The 24,655-nt window shown below is 40.7% G+C and overlaps 1 protein-coding gene across 4 annotated transcripts in view; it reads left to right on the top strand.

Annotated features, from left to right (window-relative positions):
• The first annotated feature begins 16,938 nt into the window (after positions 1–16,938).
• Positions 16,939–24,655, top strand: part of LOC109873351 (gamma-aminobutyric acid receptor subunit gamma-2) — a 71,660-nt gene continuing 63,943 nt past the window's right edge. For 2 of the 4 annotated variants that reach the window (XM_031808133.1, XM_031808135.1), the window contains exon 1: positions 16,939–17,419. In XM_031808133.1, the coding sequence (XP_031663993.1) occupies positions 17,304–17,419 (116 nt within the window). In that variant the 5' untranslated portion in view covers positions 16,939–17,303. The remainder of the gene's footprint in view (positions 17,420–24,655) is intronic. The other 2 variants (XM_031808134.1, XM_031808136.1) reach the window with 1 other exon arrangement.

Raw genomic sequence — 24,655 nt, forward strand, 5'->3', positions numbered from 1 at the left:
ATTGATGAGGGGGAAAAAAACAATTTAATCAATTTTAGAATAAGGCTGTAACGTAACAAAATGTTGAAAATGTCAAGGGGTCTGTATACTTTCCGAAGGCACTGTACCTTCAACAAAGTCAAGTACATATCTTCTCCAAAGTCAAGTTTGAGATGTATCACAGAATTAAAGGACAAACCAGTTTGTGACGCCTGGCCTTGTTCTCAAGAGCAGAACACAAGAGTACAAGGCTTAACCTTTTCCTACCTCCTGCCGCTGCACCCTCAGGGATAAGGAGCCCTGATTAAACACAGCAGGCAGAGAGAGAAACACAGTATATTGACATGAGATGACACAGGGCCATACTTTCACTGGATTTAGCACTAACCCTTTCCATAATTGTTCACCCTGTATGTTTTGTAAAAAATTGTTATCTGTGATATTCTGATGTTAGTGTTCGTTGTCATGGTGATGAGTAAGTTAAAAAAATCTCAACAACTGATAATTACCTCAGCTCAAAACCCAAATAACTCCAATATGTTGTAAAATATGCTAATATAAATCCTTCCTTGCAATACATTCATTGTCCTCAAGGATGTCTATATTGCACTGATGAAAAATTCACGAGTCTGAGCAACATTCTGTATTATTAAATTGTGCAGTTTCTGACCATCAGATTCTGATCCATATACAGTGCCTTGCGAAAGTATTGCGACCTTTTGCCACATTTCAGGCTTCAAACATAAAGATATAAAACTGTATTTTTTTGTGAAGAATCAACAACAAGTGGGACACAATCATGAAATGGAACGACATTTATTGGATATTTCAAACTTTTTTAACAAATCAAAAACTGAAAAATTGGGCGTGCAAAATTATTCAGCCCCTTTACTTTCAGTGCAGCAAACTCTCTCCAGAAGTTCAGTGAGGATCTCTGAATGATCCAATGTTGACCTAAATGACTAATGATGATAAATACAATCCACCTGTGTGTAATCAAGTCTCCGTATAAATGCACCTGCACTGTGATAGTCTCAGAGGTCCGTTAAAAGCGCAGAGAGCATCATGAAGAACAAGGAACACACCAGGCAGGTCCGAGATACTGTTGTGAAGAAGTTTAAAGCCGGATTTGGATACAAAAAGATTTCCCAAGCTTTAAACATCCCAAGGAGCACTGTGCAAGCGATAATATTGAAATGGAAGGAGTATCAGACCACTGCAAATCTACCAAGACCTGGCCGTCCCTCTAAACTTTCATCTCATACAAGGAGAAGACTGATCAGAGATGCAGCCAAGAGGCCCATGATCACTCTGGATGAACTGCAGAGATCTACAGCTGAGGTGGGAGACTCTGTCCATAGGACAACAATCAGTCGTATATTGCACAAATCTGGCCTTTATGGAAGAGTGGCAAGAAGAAAGCCATTTCTTAAAGATATCCATAAAAAGTGTTGTTTAAAGTTTGCCACAAGCCACCTGGGAGACACACCAAACACGTGGAAGAAGGTGCTCTGGTCAGATGAAACCAAAATTGAACTTTTTGGCAACAATGCAAAACGTTATGTTTGGCGTAAAAGCAACACAGCCCATCACCCTGAACACACCATCCCCACTGTCAAACATGGTGGTGGTAGCATCATGGTTTGGGCCTGCTTTTCTTCAGCAGGGACAGGGAAGATGGTTAAAATTGATGGGAAGATGGATGGAGCCAAATACAGGACCATTCTGGAAGAAAACCTGATGGAGTCTGCAAAAGACCTGAGACTGGGACGGAGATTTGTCTTCCAACAAGACAATGATCCAAAACATAAAGCAAAATCTACAATGGAATGGTTCAAAAATAAACATATCCAGGTGTTAGAATGGCCAAGTCAAAGTCCAGACCTGAATCCAATCGAGAATCTGTGGAAAGAACTGAAAACTGCTGTTCACAAATGCTCTCCATCCAACCTCACTGAGCTCGAGCTGTTTTGCAAGGAGGAATGGGAAAAAATGTCAGTCTCTCGATGTGCAAAACTGATAGAGACATACCCCAAGCGACTTACAGCTGTAATCGCAGCAAAAGGTGGCGCTACAAAGTATTAACTTAAGGGGGCTGAATAATTTTGCACGCCCAATTTTTCAGTTTTTGATTTGTTAAAAAGTTTGAAATATCCAATAAATGTCGTTCCACTTCATGATTGTGTCCCACTTGTTGATTCTTCACAAAAAAATACAGTTTTATATCTTTATGTTTGAAGCCTGAAATGTGGCAAAAGGTCGCAAAGTTCAAGGGGGCCGAATACTTTCGCAAGGCACTGTACATCCATTTCATATTTTGAGTTGACACACTTTTCAGTAAATGCTTTGTCAAGCGATTTTCTGCCATAACAGCTAAACGTAAGTTTGCAGCTCTGTATGCAACAGTATAAACAGTCATAAAGGTTATTTATTGTCTGTTTCCCCTGGTAATGCCAAGTGCACTTACCTTCATATCCGTAGTCAAGGAGAAAATGTTGAACACGCTCAAAAAACCTGGATGAATGAACAATTGTCGGCTGGGTAACTATTGCTCTCTGTATTCACAGTGAGAGAAATCTATGGCCTTGGGTTGAACAATAGTTATATAACTGCCTGATGAAAATGCAAAAAGGCTGTGCTTTTCAATACAGCTCTTGGGCAATACATTTGATTTTCATCAAAATTCTGCAGCATTCAGACCTACTGAACACAGCACAGCAGTGTGTTATGTTACATTCTAAAGTGGCTTGTGAAAGTATTCACCCCCTTTGGCATTTTTCATATTTTGTTGCCTTACAACCTGGAATTAAAATGTATTTTTGGGGGGTTTGTATCATTTAATGTACACAACAAGCCTACCACTTTGAAGATGCAAAATATTTTCTTGTGAAACAAACAAGAAATAAGACAAAAAAACAGAAAACTTGTGTCACACCCTGACCATAGTTTGCTTTGTATGTTCTGTTTTGTTTGGTCAGGGTGTGATCTAAGTGGGCATTCTATGTTGGATGTCTTGTTTGTCTGTTTCTGTGTTTGGGCCTGATATGGTTCTCAATCAGAGGCAGGTGTTAGTCATTGTCTCTGATTGGGAGCCATATTTAGGTAGCCTGTTTTGTGTTGGGGTTTGTGGGTGATTGTTCCTGTCTGTGTTTGTTACACCAGATAGGGCTGTTTTCGTTTTTTCACGGTTCTTGTTTTTGTATATTGTTCTATTTTCATCTTTATTAAATATGTATCTAAATAACCACGCTGCGTTTTGGTCCGCCTCTCCTTCCCAGGAAGAATCCCGTGACAGAATCACCCACCACAACAGGACCACGCGGCGTGGTGACAGGCAGCGGAAGCAGGAGCAGCGCAAGGAGGAATGGACATGGGATGATGTGTTGGACGGCAAGGGTTACTACACATGGGAGGAGATCCTGGCGGGAAAGGATCGCCTTCTATGGGAACAGGTGGAGGCAGCTAGGAGAGCAGAGGCAGCCTCTATAAAGTCGGCACATCTAGCAAAACTTCTCCAGCTCCTTCAAGTTGGATGGGTTCCGCTGGTGTACAGCAATCTTTAAGTCATACCACAGATTCTCAATTGGATTGAGGTCTGGGCTTTGACTAGGCCATTCCAAGATATTTAAATGTTTCCCCTTAAATCACTCGAGTGTTGCTTTAGCAGTATGCTGGAAGGTGAACCTCTGTCCCAGTCTCAAATCTCTGGAAGACTGAAACAGGTTTCCCTCAAGAAGTTCCCTGTATTTAGCGCCATCCATCTATCCTTCAATTCTGACCAGTTTCCCAGTCCCTGCCAATGAAAATTGTCTCCACAGCATGATGTTGCCACCACCATGCTTAACTGTGGGGGTGGTATTCGCAGGGTGATGAGGGGTGTTGGATTTGCATAGCATTTTTCTTGATGTCCAAAAGCTCAATGTTAGTCTCATCTGAGCAGAGTACCTTCTTCCATATGTTTGGGGAGTCTCCCACATGCCTTTTGGCAAACACCAAATGTGTTTACTTATTTTTTTCTTTAAGCAATGCCTTTTTTTCTGTCCACTCTTCCGTAAAACCCAGGTCTGGAGTGTATGGCTTAAAGTGGTCTTATGGACAGATACTCCAATCTCCGCTGTGGAGCTTTGCAGCTCCTTCAGTGTTATCTTTGGTCTCTGCCTCTGATTAATGCCCTCCTTGCCTGGTCTGTGAGTTTTGATGGGCAGCCTTCTCTTGGCAGGTTTGTTGTGGTGCCATATTCCTTCCATTTTTTTAATAATGGATTTAATGGTGCTCCTTAGGATGTTCAAAGTTTCTGATATTTTTTTTATAACCCAACCCTGATCTGTACTTCTCACAACTTTGTCCCTGACCTGTTTGGGGAGCTCCTCAGGCTTCATTGTGCCGCTTGCTTGGTGGTGCCCCTTGCTTAGTGGTGCTGCAGACTCTGGGGCCTTTCAGAACAGGGGTATATATACTGAGATCATGTGACAGATCGTGTGATACTTAGATTGCACACAGGTGGACTTTATTTAACAAATTATGTGACTTCTGAAGGTAATTGGTTGCACCAGATCTTATTTAGGGACTTCATAGCAACGGGGGTGAATACATATGCACGCACCACTTTTCCGTTTTTTATTTTTATCAAATTTTTGGAAACAAGTATTTTTTTCAATTTCCCTTGGACTATCTTAGACTATTTTGTGAATGTCCATTACATGAAATCCAAATAAATATCCATTTTGAAACACAGGTTGTAATGCAACAAAATAGGAAAAACACCAAGGGGGATGAATCGTTTGCAAGGCACTGTATTATTTCCACAATAACATGAATGAGTCCTAAATATTACATACTGTAGTGGATACTGGGGCTAGTTGCCACTCAGGTTACATTTACAGTACCAGTCAAAAGTTTGGACACACCTTCTCATTCCAGGGTTTTTCTTTATTTTTTACTATTTTCGACATTGTAGAATAATATTGAAGACATCAAAACTATGAAATAACACATATGAAATGATGTTGTAACCAACAAAGTGTGAAACAAATCAAAATGTATCTTTTACTTAAGATTCTTCAGAGTAGACACCCTTTGCCTTGAAGACAGCTTTGAACGTTCTTGGCATTCTCTTTACCAGCTTCATGAGTTAGTCACCTGGAATGCATTTCAATTAACAAGTGTGCCTTGTAAAAGGTACATTTGTGGAATTTCTTTCCTTCTTAGTGCTTATGAGCTAATCAGTTGTTCTGTGACAAGGTAGGCTTGGTATACAGAAGATAGCCCTATTTAGTAAAAGACCAGGTCCATATTATGGCAAGAGCAGCTCAAATAAGCAAAGAGAAACGACAGTCCAATAATTTAAGACATGAAGGTCAGTCAGTACGGAAAATTTCAAGAACTTTGAATACATGATGAAAGTGCAGTCGCATAAACCATCAAGTGCTATGATGAAACTGACTCTCAAGAGGACCAAGGAAGACCCATAGTTACCTCTGCTGCAGAGGATAAGTTCATTTGACTTACCAGCCTTAGAAATTGCAGACCAAATAAATGCTTCACAGAGTAACAGACACATCTAAACATCAACTGTTCAGAGAAGACTGCATGAATCAGGCCTTCATTGTCGAATTGCTGCAAAGAAACCACTGCTAAATGACACCAATAATTAGAAGAGATTTGCTTGTGCCAAGAAACACGAGCAATGGACATTAGACCGATGAGAATCTGTCTGTTGGTCTGATGAGATTTTTGGTTCCAACCACCGTGTCTTTGTGAGATGCAGAGTAGGTGAACGGATGATGAAGCATGGAGGAGGCAGTGTGCTGGCGTATCTCAACATTCTGCAGGGATACGCCATCCCATCGTGTTTGCACTTAGTGGGACTATCATTTGTTTTTCAACAGGACAATGACCCAACACACCTCCAGGCTGTGCAAGGGCTATTTGAACAAGAAGGAGAGTGATGGAGTGCTGCATCAGCTGACCTGGCATCCACAATCACCCAACCTCAACCCAATTGAGAAGGTTTGGGATGAGTTGGACCGCAGAGTGAAGGAAAAGCAGCCAACAAGTTCTCAGTATATGTGGGAACTCCTTCAAGACTGTTGGAAAAACATTCCAGGTGAAGCTGGTTGAGAGAATTCCAAGAGTGTGCAAAGCTGTCATCAATGCAAAGGGTGTCTAAATTGAAGAATTTAACATATATTTGGAACACTTTTTTGGTTACTACGTGATTCCATCTATACATTCCATGTATTATTTCATATTTTTGATGTCTTCACTATTATTCTACAATGTAGAAAATAGTAAAAATAAAGAAAAACCCTTAAATGAGTACATGTGTCCAAACTTCTGACTGGCACGGATATATATATATATATATATTGGCTGAGCTGGCTAATAAGTGGTCTACCCGCATTAATATTTTTAATGACATTATGTCCACACCGTTCCATCACAGAGAAGCAGATTTTTAACATACTTATTAAAAACAAATAGAAAGGAAAACTATTTCACTCACATTGTAAGTAATAGGTCATATTTCTTAGAAATCTGGAAACACTTGACACTTACTTAAAAATATGGAAGGTGCTGTGAATTGTGTGTCTACAGATCAGCCATGTGATTCGTACATGTTTATTTATTTTTATTTTACCTTTATTTAACCAGGCAAGTCAGTTAAGAACACATTCTTATTTTCAATGACGGCCTGGGAACAGTGGGTTAACTGCCTGTTCAGGGGCAGAACGACAGATTTGTACCATGTCAGCTCGGGGGTTTGAACTCGCAACCTTCCGGTTACTAGTCCAACGCTCTAACCACTAGGCTACGCTGCCGTCAATGTTGATAAATATTGATAATTAACAACGCCCTACCGTTCAGATAGTTGTGAGTACAGTGACCTCTGTCTTCCCTATGTTATAAATCCTACATATCTTGTATACAGCATGAACTCTGTTGAAAGGGTCAGCTTTATAGACAACTCTTCCTTAGATATAGGCTGTGCTGATGCCCTGTTGCATTAGCTTAACCCAGGGACAGTAGTAATCTGTTGACCGTTCTGCACAGTTCTGACTGATACGAAGGACAAGTTTTATGGTTATTACATAACAATTTCAGGCTCTGCCATTTGAATTCCCCACTGTTATCTTAATGGCTTTGATTGCGCATTCTGTCTTTGTACTGAATGTGGTAACATTTCAGGGCTAAAGGCCTTTATGATAGTCCCTCATACATGCTTCTCCGGGCATTGTGTTTCATGTGTCATTAAAATCCAAAGCAGTTGATGGTAGATGTGGCTAAATGTCCCCTGGCTATAAGAACCCAGTTACTGGTCTGGGAACTATTCATCCTCACTATGACACAAACATTACGAAAGACCAGGGTGTCATTATTTCAAATAGAAATGTCCTTCATTTTGAGGATTTTTGATGGCAGAATGCAATGCGACACAAACCTCAGACTTGCTTGAGAAAGAAAAACTGTAATCCCCCCCCCCCCCTAATAGTGTTCAATAACAATCATATGCCACTGTCAGAGGGAGCCAAGAGGTTAGTGGAGGCATGGGAGAAGAGTGGCAAAACAAAATAATTCACCACAACTTGGCGGAGCATTACCATCTCTGAGTTTGCTGCTCCAAGAAACCTGGGATAAGTCATGTTGCTCCCGAGCACCACAACTTAACCATACATTTATGGGCAACTCATGTTCACCTCAAGTCACTCATGAAACCGAATTATTTGGATTTAGTTTGATTGAGTTAGTTGATTGGAGACTTGGAGGGAGAAAGAACCCTAGATATCCCTAGAGCATGGCAAATGTTCTTCAATAGTCAACAGAAGCTGCATGTAGAATTGGGATAAATTAATTATTTTGGGCTCTAACATCTAAAATGAAAAATTGCATTGTACTGCCAATCTAAAAAGTCACTGTTTTGTTTTGGTCTGCTAGGGGAGAACTCCAATGAATTGGGATCTGTTGAGGGCAGGGTCTCTATTTACCTCTTTGTTTTCTCTATTAGGTCTAATTGGCCCAGTCTCAGTACTTGAATAATGGAAATTAAGTTATACCTTGTATTTGCTTAATTGCTAATGGAATGTTGATCTTAGCAATAATTCCTTATTATTGGCAGGGGAAGTCGTTTATCAAATATCAACATATTATGGGTGAGTAGTAACTCTATTTTTTACTATTTGATTTGTAGCTCTTCTCATTTATGCATTTACCCACAACAAACATGTCTAGTTGCATAGGACATTTATTCCAGAGGATCACCTAGTTATATTTATGGAGGAGGATATATATTTGGAAGACAGTTTAAATCAAAAATACATACTGGCATCTTACAAGAAAATTTGATTTGAGTTTAATCAAGCAAACCTGTTGGAATCAAATTATGAAAATGAAAGTTTCATAACTTGAAAGATTGTGGTAAAAACAAGTACATGAGGAGTTGAGGATTTAAACTTGTAATCAGATAAATCCACAGGGTGTCGAATAGTTTGCCTGAGGACATGTTCATCTGATTAATGATTGCGCTTTGACAACATCTTAAACCAGCTGAATATTTTGTCAACAGAATGACATACTGTATGTGTCTATGCATTACATTTACATTTGAGTCATTTAGCAGAGACTTATCAAATTATGTATTTGATTAAGGGTTCGTTTAGGAATGAAGAGACAGGCTTTTTGCACAGATGGAATCAGAACAGTCATTTCTTTGTTTACAATACTCTACACTCTTCGAAAAAGTGTTCCAAAATAATTATTCCACTGTCCTCCTAGAACCGTTTTTGGTTATCCTAGATCACTTTTTGGTTCCATGTGAATCCCTCTTTGGAAAATGTTTTACATTGAACCAAAAAGGGTTCTAACTGAAACCAAAAAGGTTTCTTCAAAGGGTTCTCCTATGGGGACAGCTGAAAAATATTTTTAGGTTATAAATTATAAAACATTTATTCTTTCCTTGTAATACGGTAATGTGGCTAATCACCTCTTCGCCATCTATAATCTCCTTTTGGATATAGCTAAAAAAGTATCACTGCATACCAGTTGATTGTTCTGATGTCAATTGGAATGGCAACCTCCCTACAGAGAGCATCAAGGCCCTGCAAACAATGTCTAAGCCGAAAGGAATAACCCGGTATGATCTACCTTAGGGAGGGGAGATTATACCTGCTTAACGGAAGCAGACCAAATACTGTATCAGAGCAGGGTTTAAATCAGCCTGTTGACGTCTTCCATAATCACAGCAGAGAGAGAGAGAGAGAGAGAGGTTAGGTGTAGCCAGGCACCCCACTGCTCACAGACCTGGAGGAAGGAGTTGCCAGCCTTGCAGAATCATACATAAAGTAGCTTTAGTGTGCTTACAAAGTGCAGGAGTGTATTTTTCCATTCAACTCCAGTTTCAAACTTCTTGGGTTGTCAACCTCTCATGGTATGATTATGTTCTGATGACTACAGTACCATCCTTGTTGTGATAGGCTACTAAAGTGTTAAATGTATCTGCACTGGCCTCCATCCCATGTGTGGAATATCAGGACACACCAGAGGTGGAAGAGGGGTTTGAGGTGCACTGAATTGATTTCATTTGGATAGGTTTAGAATACGGTGCCTTCAGAGAGTATCATACCCCTTGACTTAATCCACATTTTGTTTTGTTACAGCCTGAATTCAAAATGGATTAAAATATATTTTTATATCACCCATCTAAACACGACACCCCATAAAGACAAAGTGAAACATGAAATGTATTGAAAATGAAATACCTAAATATCTAATTTACATAAACATTCACCCCCTTTACTCTGTCACTCCAAATTCAGCTCAGATGCATCAAATTTCGAAAAGCATGTTTTCAATTTGTCATTGTGATGTATTGTTTGTAGATGGGTGAGATTTTTTAAAATCAATTTTGAATTCAGGCTGTTAAACAACAAAATGCGGAATAAGTCAAGAGATGTGAATACTTTCTAAAGGTATTGTAAATAGTTAACAGACCAGACAATATGTGAGCCATAGACACACTGTATAGATAGACTTCCTGGGTACCGTGATATGGATTAACAGTCTTGGAGGCATGTTTGTTGGTGTTGTCATTGCCAAACCTTTAATGAAAGTCCTCAACTGGGAGCTGTCTGTGCCCTAGATCTATATAGGCAGAGGAATATGTCCCCTGAGGGATTAGGAGACGTGTAAATATTATTCCTGATTTTATCTTGATTTTGATCTGTGTGTTCAGATATAGTTTTTCAGAAACCGAATGATAATTGATATATCTAGTTGGTATGCACAGTGATTTGAGTTTTTGTTATCCGGAGGTTTTGAGATGAACTCTGCCTGGCAGACAATACATTGTCTAGTATCTGTAAAGGCCCAATAAGCCCATGTCCATACTGTAAGGAAGCACTCACTGGAGACAAACATGTCTGCTCCTCTCTTCACGTAGCCTATGTTTGACCAACGGTAATGCGGGGCTCAACCTACTTCTAAAACAATGCTCTGACTGGATTTATACTCATGGGGTCCACATTTTCTTTGTGTCTACAATGCTTTATTTGGTGTTCGTTTGCTGAACAAATGCTGAACAGTAATCCATTAAAACAATAGCCATTCATAATGCATACTATCAACTTGCTATTGACGCTATTAAACATCACATATAGCCAATCAGCATACTGATGACATGTCTGTAGTGGAGTGATGGTGTGACAGCATATGTGGCAGTTGTAAATCCACAATGACTCCCGTTGGCATCTGGAGTAAAATGATGATGCCATTGTGGAAGGGCAAACCTACCCAGTCCTCCCTCCTGTTGCTGAAGAGTACCCCACTTACTATCCAACCCCATTATCTACCAGCAATCCAGCCTCTATGTTGTGTTCCCTTATTATGTCAACAGAGTAAATGATTCAGAACCGATTGCGCTCATTACAACGTAATAAGAATATCTACCTGAAAGGCTAGTGGTGTAACCTAAGTATGGCATCTTCATCATGTATTCAAAGTGCCCCGTCTCCAAAATTTCAGCCTATCAATGATGCATAAGATTCTCTTTAAAAGGATGCCCTTAAAAATACATGATGCAAAATCATTTAAAAATATTGGTGATGCAATCAATGCTATGATGGAGTTCAAGGATTCAAATTGAACAGGAACAACACTATAAAACACAACAACTTACCAATTACTTCAGTTAATCTAGTCAAGTGAGTATGAAGGGGTGGTGTAGCTAAGAGCAGGCTTACATGTAAAGTGGTTGCCGCTGAGGTGCATATTGCAGGTGAGTATTAGGGAGAGTGTGTAGAGGCACTCCCTGGACAGAGTCTAGGGACAGAGTCCAGGGAGAGAGTCCAGAGAGAGAGTCCAGGGAGAGAGTCCAGAAAGAGAGTCCAGGGAGAGAGTCCAGGGAGAGAGTCCAGGGAGAGAGTCCAGAGAGAGAGTCCAGAGAGAGAGTCCAGGGAGAGAGTCCAGGGAGAGAGTCCAGAAAGAGAGTCCAGGGAGAGAGTCCAGGGAGAGAGTCCAGAGAGAGAGTCCAGGGAGAGAGTCCAGGGAGAGAGTCCAGGGAGAGAGTCCAGAGAGAGAGTCCAGAGAGAGAGTCCAGGGAGAGAGTCCAGAGAGAGAGTCCAGTGAGAGAGTCCAAAGAGAGAGTCCAGAGAGAGAGTCCAGGGAGAGAGTCCAGGGAGAGAGTCCAGGGAGAGAGTCCAGAAAGAGAGTCCAGGGAGAGAGTCCAGAGAGAGAGTCCAGAGAGAGAGTCCAGGGAGAGAGTCCAGAGAGAGAGTCCAGTGAGAGAGTCCAAAGAGAGAGTCCAGAGAGAGAGTCCAGGGAGAGAGTCCAGGGAGAGAGTCCAGGGAGAGAGTCCAGAGAGAGAGTCCAGGGAGAGAGTCCAGGGAGAGAGTCCAGGGAGAGAGTCCAGGGAGAGAGTCCAGAGAGAGAGTCCAGGGAGAAAGTCCAGAGAGGGAGTCCAGGGAGAGAGTCCAGAGAGAGAGTCCAGAGAGAGAGTCCAGGGAGAGAGTCCAGGGAGAGAGTCCAGAGAGAGAGTCCAGAGAGAGAGTCCAGGGAGAGAGTCCAGGGAGAGAGTCCAGAAAGAGAGTCCAGGGAGAGAGTCCAGAGAGAGAGTCCAGAGAGAGAGTCCAGGGAGAGAGTCCAGAGAGAGAGTCCAGTGAGAGAGTCCAAAGAGAGAGTCCAGAGAGAGAGTCCAGGGAGAGAGTCCAGGGAGAGAGTCCAGGGAGAGAGTCCAGAGAGAGAGTCCAGGGAGAGAGTCCAGGGAGAGAGTCCAGGGAGAGAGTCCAGAGAGAGAGTCCAGGGAGAAAGTCCAGAGAGGGAGTCCAGGGAGAGAGTCCAGAGAGAGAGTCCAGAGAGAGAGTCCAGGGAGAGAGTCCAGGGAGAGAGTCCAGAGAGAGAGTCCAGAGAGAGAGTCCAGGGAGAGAGTCCAGGGAGAGAGTCCAGAGAGAGAGTCCAGGGAGAGAGTCCAGAGAGGGAGTCCAAAGAGAGAGTCCAGGGAGAGAGTCCAGGGAGAGAGTCCAGGGAGAGAGTCCAGGGAGAGAGTCCAGGGAGGCAGTACAACACAGGTGCCTGCGTGCTAAGGGAGTGTTCCCCAACCCAGCCTTGTGCTGTGACCGCTAAACCAACCTGCCTATCTCAAAATCCCCTATAACCTGTGCTTGCCTTGACTGAATGCCCAGGTAGCGCCATGAGTAAATTCCTATATTGGTCCATCTCCAATGGTTATTGTGTATTGTGTAGCAACAGTAGTTTGATTGTATAAAGTAATTACAAGCATGTTCATTAAAAGGATATAGTTATACTTTTATTCATTGACTATCATACACAAATACACAAGTGCAGTGCTGCATCAAAAGTAGCATTGGAATTACGTCAGAGGTTATTTTGCCTGAAACATTGAATGAATTAAACTGAGCAGCAATGACCGCTGGAAAATCAGCATCTAACCAACATCCATCCAAATCAATACGAAATCTCTGTACCATCTCTAGGGGATTAGTAGTGACCTGAGAGGTGTCCATGACAGTACCAATGACATGGAGGCCTGCCTGGGAGTGTGATGCTGATGCATCAGTACCTGGGGTAAGTGTTATTATGGATGTTATCAGCTGAACAACAGGAAATAGAGTCTCGGTCCATGTGAGTAGTCAGACAGAATCACATCAGCACACTGGTGCCTGTTTATCCTGTGGGTAATGACGGCACACAGAGAGGAATCTGACGATTGCAGAACATGGAGGCTGGGTATGGGGAGGAGTGGGTAACTGGCAAAATACAGATGTTGGATCTTAATTTGATGACCCTGTTGCAGGAGAATTTCCCTGCAATGTAGGAAATGTGAAACCTGTAGTGTATTTGAGGTTTAAAAAGGTTTCTGAAGTTTTTAATTTCCACTTTGAAATGTCAGACTTGATTTTCCCTTATGAAAAATGCATCAACCCTTGCAAAAACATCCATAAATTATAATCCACATAATAGTTCACATTTCCTGTTGCTGCAGGATTATTTTCCTGCTGTAGCAAACTGGCTCAGTATAAGTGAGTTATGCTGTGGCTGATTCTAATGAAGCTGATCAAGAATTAAGTCTATCAGTGATCTATAAACAAAGGATGTTTCCCTCCACCATGCAAATTACACAGTTTGTCTTTTTTTATGTTTGTTGTCTTCATATCAGCATATAGGGCCCATGTAGATAAGTAATTAAACCCTACGATAGCTGATAATTCAGCAGTGTATGTGAGCAATTATTGGATTAATCTGTATGATACAGAGATTAGCTGAAAGAAAAGGCCTTGGAATGTGTATATACAATCTCCAGTCAAACACTTCCAACAATCATGCCATGCTGTTGTAAAGTCCTTTGTTAATCGTGTTAATCTGTCTGAGGTGACCTGGAGAGCTGGGTCACTTATATAACACTGAATTAAACAAGAAGAATCTCATTAATCTGCAGACAACGATTGATAAAACCTGCAACCTGGGTCGTGTACTAAGGCAGTGTTAATCTTCCTCCTCTCAACTTGTTATAGTAATACACAGGCTCAGATCTGTAGTATGTGGTTCATCCTGACATTTAATACTTAAGTATAGATGTTATACCCACTGGATGTAAAGGTATCATTATCTGAAATCAGCATCCAACTACACAGGCTCAAAGCTCAGTGTAGACTTCTTCACTACCCAGTGGATGTCAAGGTACCATGCGGTGGCTAAGTGTTAAACTGGTCACTGTGAGAATATAAAGTAACAACGACAGTAGGAGATGAATAATAATGCCATCCTCTGTCTTCTTTGCCCTTGTGTATCAGACCCCAACACACCCTCTGCTCAACACATCTCCAAGCTGTTTCACTGTACTACACATTATCTAAAAATGACCTTTTTTTGTTGTTGATGTATTTTGTCCTCAAACAATGGAACAATGAACCAGGGTTTTACGCTGGTACCCGACAACTGTATTTATTTGGGGTTATGATGAGGAAATGATTCAGAATCCCTTTTTACGAGTCACTGATGGGAAATACAATTTTGATTTGATTTATTAGGATCCCCATTAGCCGACGGCTATGGACACATCTAGTCTTACTGGGGTCCAACACATAACGAAAAAGACATTACAGACAAAATGTACATAAAAAAAAAAACATTTACATTAACAATATAATGTTAATGAACAAAGCAGATACTTTAGTGAGTGTACTGTAGGTGGCATGGCTGGAGAACACCAGGCTTGCCTGTGTCTAGTTTCTGTATTTGATTATACTCAAATTCCAATCATTTCCCAGGTCAGTGCAAAAAGCACAAGTTGCTGGGTTTTGTAAACATGGCAGTATGGTGATTTGTTGTGATCGCTCTAAATGTAGTTAATCATTAGTGTAGATATATGGCTGGTGATTAAAAATGACCTAAAACTGTTAGCATTTCCACATGTTGCGTGCAGTACATTGTGAATCTGACATTTGAAGAAAAGCTTCAGGCGAGGTGGAGGAATTGTGTTTAAAACTGTTGCTAGGATAATGCAAGATATTTCAACCAACTCTCTTCCTTTTTATTCAAGGTGGTTGTTGAATACAACATTTGTCAAGGAGTTCTATTGTAAATCTGGTGAACCAGCATTAGATTTTCTTGAGATAATTGTAGCACTCCAAGCTTAAATTGGTACAAATGAGTACATGGTTTTGTTGATTAAACCAAGGAACCTCCCCGTCCATACATGGCAGAGGCAGCTGGTAAGGCTAGCCATTCAATTGGATTCAGGCAAAACAAATAGTCAAACTAAACTGAACTGTCATTGCTGATTTGCAGAGGGGTCGATGCAAGGACACTGGATCCTCGTGTGTATCTGAATTAAGCAGTTTTTACCATGCAACATTGAATTGATACAGGCAAAGAGTTCATGTGCACTATCCTCATAGGACCCTCGTTTTTAAAGAGTGGTGTGTGTCTGTTGTTGTGTATGGATGTGGGCTAAGTGTTCAGAGGGATTGTGGCAGGCAACCCATTAAAATATGTAGAATACTGGATACATCTGGTGCCATTTACTTCTGGTGAGTGAGGTTTTCTGACACTGTTTGTTTTGAGCATATTTTTTTAGTTTGAAAAAGCAAGAGAACACTTTTAGTTTTCATACATCACAGAGCATCTTAAATTTGAATGGCTGGTTTGTGAAGGGGAAAACCCTACAGGACAGCACATACAGCAGGTTCAAATGTCACGTGTCCCATGGTGTTGGCCAGGCTATGCATTTGGTGGATTTCAATACATATCCTATCTTGTTGTACTTGAATTGAAGCAATTTCCTGTGGAATGCATTACAGAAATATAAGGTACAGTACGAAATATAGGCTACTGTACTGTCACTTTGATGCTTAGATGTGCCAGTGTTCAACAAATAAATGCATGTGGACAGTGTACTGTACATAGGCTTCCAGGGAGCATCATGCTGCTTTATATCAGAGGCTAAGTGGCAAACTTTAAGTGACTGCTGCTTATATACCCCTACTACAGTTTATTCAGTAGAGAAGCAAAGCTAAGCACACGTGAAGCCTTTGACGTCACGAACGTAATTATGTGCATAAATTATATTTCAACATTTTTTTTTGGGGGGGGGGGGGTTCATCCCTCAGGCAAAAGTAAACTGGGACTGACCATTTGGGGTTTACTGTCTCCCATGTTTGAAATGACCCAGACTGAATCAGATAATTTGTCAAACAAAGGATAGCCTATTATCGGATGTTATGTTATTGTTGTAAATTAACCAACTGAGACCTCAGCATGAATTACAGCAAATAGGAACATAAATATAGACATTAATCCATGTGCTGAACAAATTTGGATACTCTCCAAAAGAGACTATTGAACACCACCACACTGTTCGTAAATTACAATTAACAACAACACAGGGTGGGTTGTTAAAACAGCCCTGAACTACAAACCTCCAAGACCAAGACAAAATAGCCAGTATCACGCACTTTGACAACTAAAAAGTATTAAACATGTTATTTACTACGGAAATATATATATTTGTTAAAGATAGTAAATTATTCTGTTATAATCAATCAATAAATCAATGAATCAATCAACTCAATCATTTGCTTACAGGGAAAGCCAGACGGTCTAGTTTGCATTTTAACGGGGGTGCTGAAAGCAGAACGATCTGTCCGTGGTGGTGACGAGTCGCTTATAGAATACGCTAGATCACATCTTTCAGCTCAATGAATTACATATTGTTCCCATAATTGTTTAAAATGGGCAAGATTTACCTATAGCCTAATTATCACCGCCATATCAGCTGTTTGCTGGCTTTATTTATTCGCACACAATTCAAAACCGTATCAAACCAACAACTCCCTCTAAACATATAATGCGGCATTTCTATTTTAGGGAAATAACACACACACACAAAAAAAACGATTTAGGGTACATTTTTAAGTATAGTAGCAAGCTAAGGTTTATTTTTCTCTCTACAGCTCTGCATCCGCGCAATGAAACCACGCATGTGTTCATCTGTGCTGCGGCAACGTGCATCAATTCCTCTTTGACCCCAGAGTTAATCTGCATTCAGATTTAGATTGACGCTCCAATATATTTCTCAGTTGCTGGATTTTAGGCTATTCCGTTGCCGCTGTATTTATGTAGTTGTTACTGTTATTTCTTAAAGTCGGGGAAGCTTGATTAGATTCAATCGGTTTTGTGGCCGTTTTGCTCAACACCGCAGAGGGTCTACATTTTCCGAACCGAACGCTAACACAAGTTGTTTAGCCTATGCTACGTGCGTGATGTACCACAGTGAGGATAGACAGTAGTCCATCTGCAATAAAGACGAAAAGAAGATGGTGTTCATTGCTCCTCCAAATGTAGCATCTAAATGCTCGAAAGCGATGGCGAAGCCTTCCTTCTCTCTAAAGCTATTTCTTTGGGTGTTTTTACTCGCTAATCTTCCTACAAGGTAAGGAGAAAATATACCAGGCTTTTATTAAAATGCCGTCGACACATACATGTGTGGCCGGGCAAATATTTAGTTTTTGGATACTAGAATGAGAGTCCGGCCCAGTTATTTCAATCTTATGTTTTCCTCTGATCTTCCTCTTATGCTTTCTATCGGACAGGATAACACCCTGCCGTTTATTAGGGTGGCTTGTTACAGAACCAGGGCTCGTTTAGTTACTTGTCAAGGAATGTATTTCGCACATTGTTGGCACTTTGGATGAGTGGTATTGGATCCGTAACTGTAATGCTTAATGTGACTCCAATAGATATAGTCGTGTTTTTGGGAGGTTAGAATAAAAACAGTGGTCAGGTAAGGATGTCCATTATTTCCACGGGTTTATCCGCTGTATAATGAATATTATAATGGTGATGTAGGCTACTGGGCAAAGCTATTCAGATGTGAACAATATGTAAAGCTAATGTCTTGAAAATAGATGCATAGCATACCATATCATTCTAAATTATTATGTTTATGTACTGTATAAATGGCACGTGAAGACGTAGCCTATTGATGCATGAACCTTATATATTACAAGATCCAAAACGTCCTCATTCCCAGAATGTTTTTAAGGTGATGGATGTAGAACTTCAATGAAACCCATTGGTCTCATATGTACCGCCCCCTTAGCCATTAAAATCATGATTCAAAAGTAATTGTTGATTCCTGTATCTAAATCACGACTTTTCAAAATGGTAGACTTTTATATTTACATAGAAGCAGTGCAATAAAGGCAACAATAGAGAGACACATATGGACAATCTCTGGTTCACTGCTAACTCCACAATCTGTAGAAAGAAATGCTCAATTGACTTGTCACGAAAAGGCACCCATTGCACCAATAAAATATGAACACTTGAGAAGGAAGCGGATGGTTTAAGGGCTCACATCGCTTCTGTCTTGTGTGCTGCCTGAGGGTGAAAAATGGAGGGTGATAGATCAGTCTTCATTCAATCACCATCGTAGAAAACGCGGCCATGGAGTCTCTGGCCTAGATCAAAATGTCTGCACTGTGTGTTCTATTGTGTTCACACATATGCCAGCCTTTAACATGATTCAAACCTCATTTAAAATGATTCTGTTCTCAAGAATTCAGTAGGCAAGGCTTTTCATATGCATCTGGGAACACGTAAATGAGACGCATGAAATGTAATGAGCTCACCTTGACTGCAGCTCATGGTTATCAGAGAAAGGCAACATAAGGGTGCATCCTAGGTAGTCATAACACATAAGCCCCTGTGAAAGAGCAACACTGTATATATGGGCTGGCATGGCTAGGTACAACATAAGGTTTGAACTGTCCTAACAACTGGCTAAGGGATTTTATGTTGACACATTTTGAGGGATATATTTGTTATTACAATTGTATTACTATCTATTTGAATTATATATTATATATATATATATATTACATGAGTATGAACTCTATAACCACTGTTAGTGACTTCGTAAGCACCTCAGAATCTCTGGTATTAATTGTATAGTAATAACATACTCATCCAACTTTCACTCCAACTACTTGGTTTACAGTACACTGGGCCATGCTCCACGGCCACTCATAGGGCACCCAGGGGAAACACATGCCTTCTGATGTAGCTAATCCCCAAGGAGTATCTGTAAACCCAGAAAGTGTCAAAGCCTTGCCAGCAGGAAGTAGTCCAACAATGAGAGATTACCTGTAGTCTGGTGGACCTCCCTTCGACCCCAACCCACCCGGGCAGCTTGTGTTGTGATGTCTCTGCTTCCAAAAGACCAATAAAGCATCACAGGTTAGGTGATCTGCATTGAGTGGATTATCACAATATGAATAGCTAATAATCCATGTGCAGACAGTGCTGGATTAAGGTGGGCCCTAGTCGGGGCCATACAAAACAATGGGCATAGGTGTATTAAGCTTTATCACATTGGTGTGCCTTATCAAAGGGTATGTGTAGTGCTTGATCCATATTGCAACCATTTCTGGCAATCATACTTACAACTTGTAGTGGATGGTCAAGTCAGCGCTTTGCAAGTCAGAGCTCAATTATAATTTCTGACAACATTGCATGCAATTCGGTATAGGTGGATGACACTACTGCCAAACAGTTTACCTATTGCAGGGCCACCATACTCAACATACGTGTATTGTTCATTTGTCTTTCTCAGTGTGTCCTCTCTTTCTTATCATTTGATATACTCAACAACTGTTGTCAAAGAAGCAAACATACACAACTACAGTATAGCATATGGAGGACAATCATCAATGGCCTATGCTTATTATAGGAGCCAAGGGATTAAATCAAGTAAGTCACTGTTTAGCATGCCAGAAGCACGGCCCATGTTGCCCATTGGGTTAAACTGTCCATGACTATGTTGTGATTACACAAGCAATACACTACATGGACAGAACAACACAAGCAATACACTACATGGACAAACAAACACAAGCAATACACTACATGGACAGAACAACACAAGCAATACACTACATGGACAGAAAAACACAAGCAATACACTACATGGACAAACAAACACAAGCAATACACTACATGGACAGAAAAACACAAGCAATACACTACATGGACAAACAAACACAAGCAATACACTACATGGACAGAAAAACACAAGCAATACACTACATGGACAAACAAACACAAGCAATACACTACATGGACAAACAAAAAAGTATGTGGAAACCCCTTCAAGTTAGTGGAATGAGATGTTCGACAAGCAGGTGTCCACATACTTTTTGGCATGTAATGTATGTCAGACAAACTGCATCTACAGTATAACCCCTCAGGATGTCTATTACTGTGACCTACAGGTGTCTTGTGTGACTACCAGCCTTCATTGAAGTGACTTTTATGGAAAGCACTTTGGATACGGGCCGCTGGGCCTATTCTTAATCGTAAACAGCACGTTTCTTTCCAACAGGCACAGGGAATAAGCCTACTGTAGTGGGTGGCCTGGGGATAATACAACTTTTTCAAAAGCATTTATATCACCTGCTTCCTTAAATTCCTACCTGCATGCTGTTCAGTGTGTCTAGAATTTCAGTAGGCCTCTGTTGTCCCATTTTACAATTGAACTGCTCTGTTTTAATAATGGATTTTGTATTTTGCCTGGTATCATTTGCCATCCCATGCTAGTTGTAAAGAAACAGGATACCCTCTTTCCCTCTGTGTACTGTAGGCCTACTGGTCCCTTTTCTTATCTGAACTAATGTCTGGAACGGCGGGATTGGAATGGCATCAAACACATAGAAACCATGTGTTTGATTATTTGATACTATTCCACGGATTCCGCTCCAGTCATTACCATGAGCCCGTCCTCCCCAATTAAGGTGCCACCAACCTCCTGCGGTTAATACAAAATGAAATCAACAGTCTTGTGCCTCTCAAATTAGCCTTATCTGTCCTAAGCTGTATTTAATCATTGATGGAAAACAATACTTAAAATACTTAGGGATTTTGACAATGAGGCGCTTTATCTACTTCCCCAGATTCAGATGAACTTGTGGATACCATTTTTATGTCTGCTTGCAGTTTGAAAGGAGGTTGCCAACTAGCGCTAGCACCATTACTAACTAGCATGCTAGCAGATACCCATAGACTTCCAGTCATTGCACTAATGCTAGTTAACATGGCTTGCAAAACTTCCTTCGTACTGGACATAAAAGAGACATAAAAAGAGACATAAAAATGGTATCTACGAGTTCATCTGACTCCAGGAAAGTAGATAAATGGCCCAAAACCCAATATATCCCGTTAAACAATCATAATGTTTCTAATCTGTCTGATCCCATTTAGTTAGGCTTAACTGGGTACACAAATAGAGCTGATGCCAGAGGTGAGCTAATTAGGGAGTACCAGGTCACCACAGGTCAGGTGATCTGTCACTAATAGCTCTGTGTCCTCAGGACAGAGCACCGTGAGGCCATTTTATAAAATGTCAGCTAAACTGCAATCTTTACCCTCCAAGAAATGAACAAACAGAGGCATTTTCATCTTGTTCCACCGGGATAGATCCTAGTACCTTCTCTATGGCGATAACAAGCAAAATGGTGCAAGGACTACGTTAAGGCAGTCAGTGTTAGCTACCGTAATGAGTCTTCATTTGGCGTAGTGATTGTAAGAATGGTGCTCAGTGATGTGTCTTGTGTCTGGCTGGATAGGAGGAGAGTTGGGACGGGCTGTGCCTCATTAGCCCCAGACACAAACCCAGGAAATGATAGCTTACGGAAACGTGACATAATTACTATCAACAGACTAGCAGTGATTTTCCCACCTGTTAACATTATGCTCAAATATATATATTTAAAGTTAACATCAAATCATCCCACAATTGTTTGTAGTATTTGAACTGATATTGAAGTAACTGATTTGGGGGTCTGTACATTATACTGGTATTTGGATATCGATGCTCCCGAGTGCCGCAGCATTTGAAGGCACTGCATCACAGTGCAAGAGATGTCACTATAGTACCTGGTTTAAATCCAGGCTGTGTCACATCTGGCCGTGATCGGGAGTCCCATAGGGCGGGGCACAATTGGCCCAGCGTCGTCTGGGTTTGGTCAGAGTAGGCCGTCATTGTAAATAACAATTTGTTCTTAACTGACTTGCCTAGTTAAATAAAGGTTCAATAAAAAAATACATGTTTTATGAATCATTGGTGTTGACGATAAGAATTCAATTAGAGATCATATTTAACAGAACTACTTTAAGGAGTGTTTTCAAATACATCCTAATTGTTTTTTCTGTTTTTCTGAAGACAATTGAATTGTCTTTCATCTGGTACGTGAGGAAAATGTGAATAAAAAAAATACATCTGATAGCAGTTTTCACATGATGCAACTGCGATAAAAAGCCAATTTAAACCTTTCAGTATAGGAAACAGTCCTCTTGTGGTTAGCTAGGCCCTGCGGCTGTAGCATGTTCTCAATGGGGGTAGTAGCTACAATAACATTACTGTACTCCAGTGTCACATTCTAAGTTGTACATTTTTATGGGCCTCCCATTACCAAATTAGCCACGGATACTTTAGATCTGTCTGGGGGACATACACAGATTACTCTTTCATCCAGCTGTCTCTGGGGGATTTCCGTTGACAACTGGGTTCTGCTGAAAAGTAGGAACAGCACCTGAATGCTATTGGCTCAATCGACTCTGCAGTAGATTAGAACCACAGAACAAGTATGTTTAACTATTTCAATCTTCATTCTAGTTCTATTATTAGAACAGAGGGGACTGCTGAACAATTAATCAAATGGCCACCCGGACTTTACACTGCTGCTACTCACTGTTTATTATCTATGCATAGTCACTTTTTTTTTTTTTTTACTTTAGTTTATTGAGTAAATATTTTCTTAATTGCATTGTTGGTTAAGGGCTTGTAAGTAAGCATTTCACAGTAAGGTCTACACCTGTTGTATTTGGTGCATGTGACAAATAACATTTGATTTGATTCGACATCAGGTCCATTTACAATGTCCAAGAATGGCCAAAAGATCTAAGCTGTCCTGAATCGCTCTATAAAGTCTTAATGTGTTGGTGGTGTCACCATACAGTGGGGCAAAAAAGTATTTAGTCAGCCACCAATTGTGCAAGTTCTCCCACTTAAAAAGATGAGAGAGGCCTGTCATTTTCATCATAGGTACACTTCAAATATGACAGACAAAATTAGAAAAAAAAATCCTGAAAATCCCATTGTAGGATATTTAATGAATTTATTAGCAAATTATGGTGGAAAATAAGTATTTGGTCAATTTATTTATTTATTTTTATTTTACCTTTATTTAACCAGGTAGGCAAGTTGAGAACAAGTTCTCATTTACAATTGCGACCTGGCCAAGATAAAGCAAAGCAGTTCGACAGATAAAACGACACAGAGTTACACATGGAGTAAAAACAAACATACAGTCAATAATGCAGTATAAACAAGTCTATATACAATGTGAGCAAATGAGGTGAGAAGGGAGGTAAAGGCAAAAAAGGCCAAGATGGCAAAGTAAATACAATATAGCAAGTAAAATACTGGAATGGTAGTTTTGCAATGGAAGAATGTGCAAAGTAGAAATAAAAAAATAATGGGGTGCAAAGGAGCAAAATAAATAAATAAATAAAAATTAAATACAGTTGGGAAAGAGGTAGTTGTTTGGGCTAAATTATAGGTGGGCTATGTACAGGTGCAGTAATCTGTGAGCTGCTCTGACAGTTGGTGCTTAAAGCTAGTGAGGGAGATAAGTGTTTCCAGTTTCAGAGATTTTTGTAGTTCGTTCCAGTCATTGGCAGCAGAGAACTGGAAGGAGAGGCGGCCAAAGAAAGAATTGGTTTTGGGGGTGACTAGAGAGATATACCTGCTGGAGCGTGTGCTACAGGTGGGAGATGCTATGGTGACCAGCGAGCTGAGATAAGGGGGGACTTTACCTAGCAGTGTCTTGTAGATGACATGGAGCCAGTGGGTTTGGCGACGAGTATGAAGCGAGGGCCAGCCAACGAGAGCGTACAGGTCGCAATGGTGGGTAGTATATGGGGCTTTGGTGATAAAACGGATTGCACTGTGATAGACTGCATCCAATTTGTTGAGTAGGGTATTGGAGGCTATTTTGTAAATGACATCGCCAAAGTCGAGGATTGGTAGGATGGTCAGTTTTACAAGGGTATGTTTGGCAGCATGAGTGAAGGATGCTTTGTTGCGAAATAGGAAGCCAATTCTAGATTTAACTTTGGATTGGAGATGTTTGATATGGGTCTGGAAGGAGAGTTTACAATCTAACCAGACACCTAAGTATTTGTAGTTGTCCACGTATTCTAAGTCAGAGCCGTCCAGAGTAGTGATGTTGGACAGGCGGGTAGGTGCAGGCAGCGATCGGTTGAAGAGCATGCATTTAGTTTTACTTGCATTCAAGAGCAATTGGAGGCCACGGAAGGAGAGTTGTATGGCATTGAAGCTTGCCTGGAGGGTTGTTAACACAGTGTCCAGAGAAGGGCCGGAAGTATACAGAATGGTGTCGTCTGCGTAGAGGTGGATCAGGGACTCACCAGCAGCAAGAGCAATAACAAAAGTTTATCTCAATACTTTGTTATATACCCTTTGTTGGCAATGACAGAGGTCAAACATTTTCTGTAAGTCTTCACAAGATTTTCAACCACTGTTGCTGGTATTTTGGCCCATTCCTCAATGCAGATCTCCTCTAGAGCAGTGATGTTTTGGGGCTGT

This window comes from Oncorhynchus kisutch, linkage group LG28, assembly GCF_002021735.2.
Source record: "Oncorhynchus kisutch isolate 150728-3 linkage group LG28, Okis_V2, whole genome shotgun sequence".
Lineage (NCBI taxonomy): Eukaryota > Metazoa > Chordata > Actinopteri > Salmoniformes > Salmonidae > Oncorhynchus > Oncorhynchus kisutch.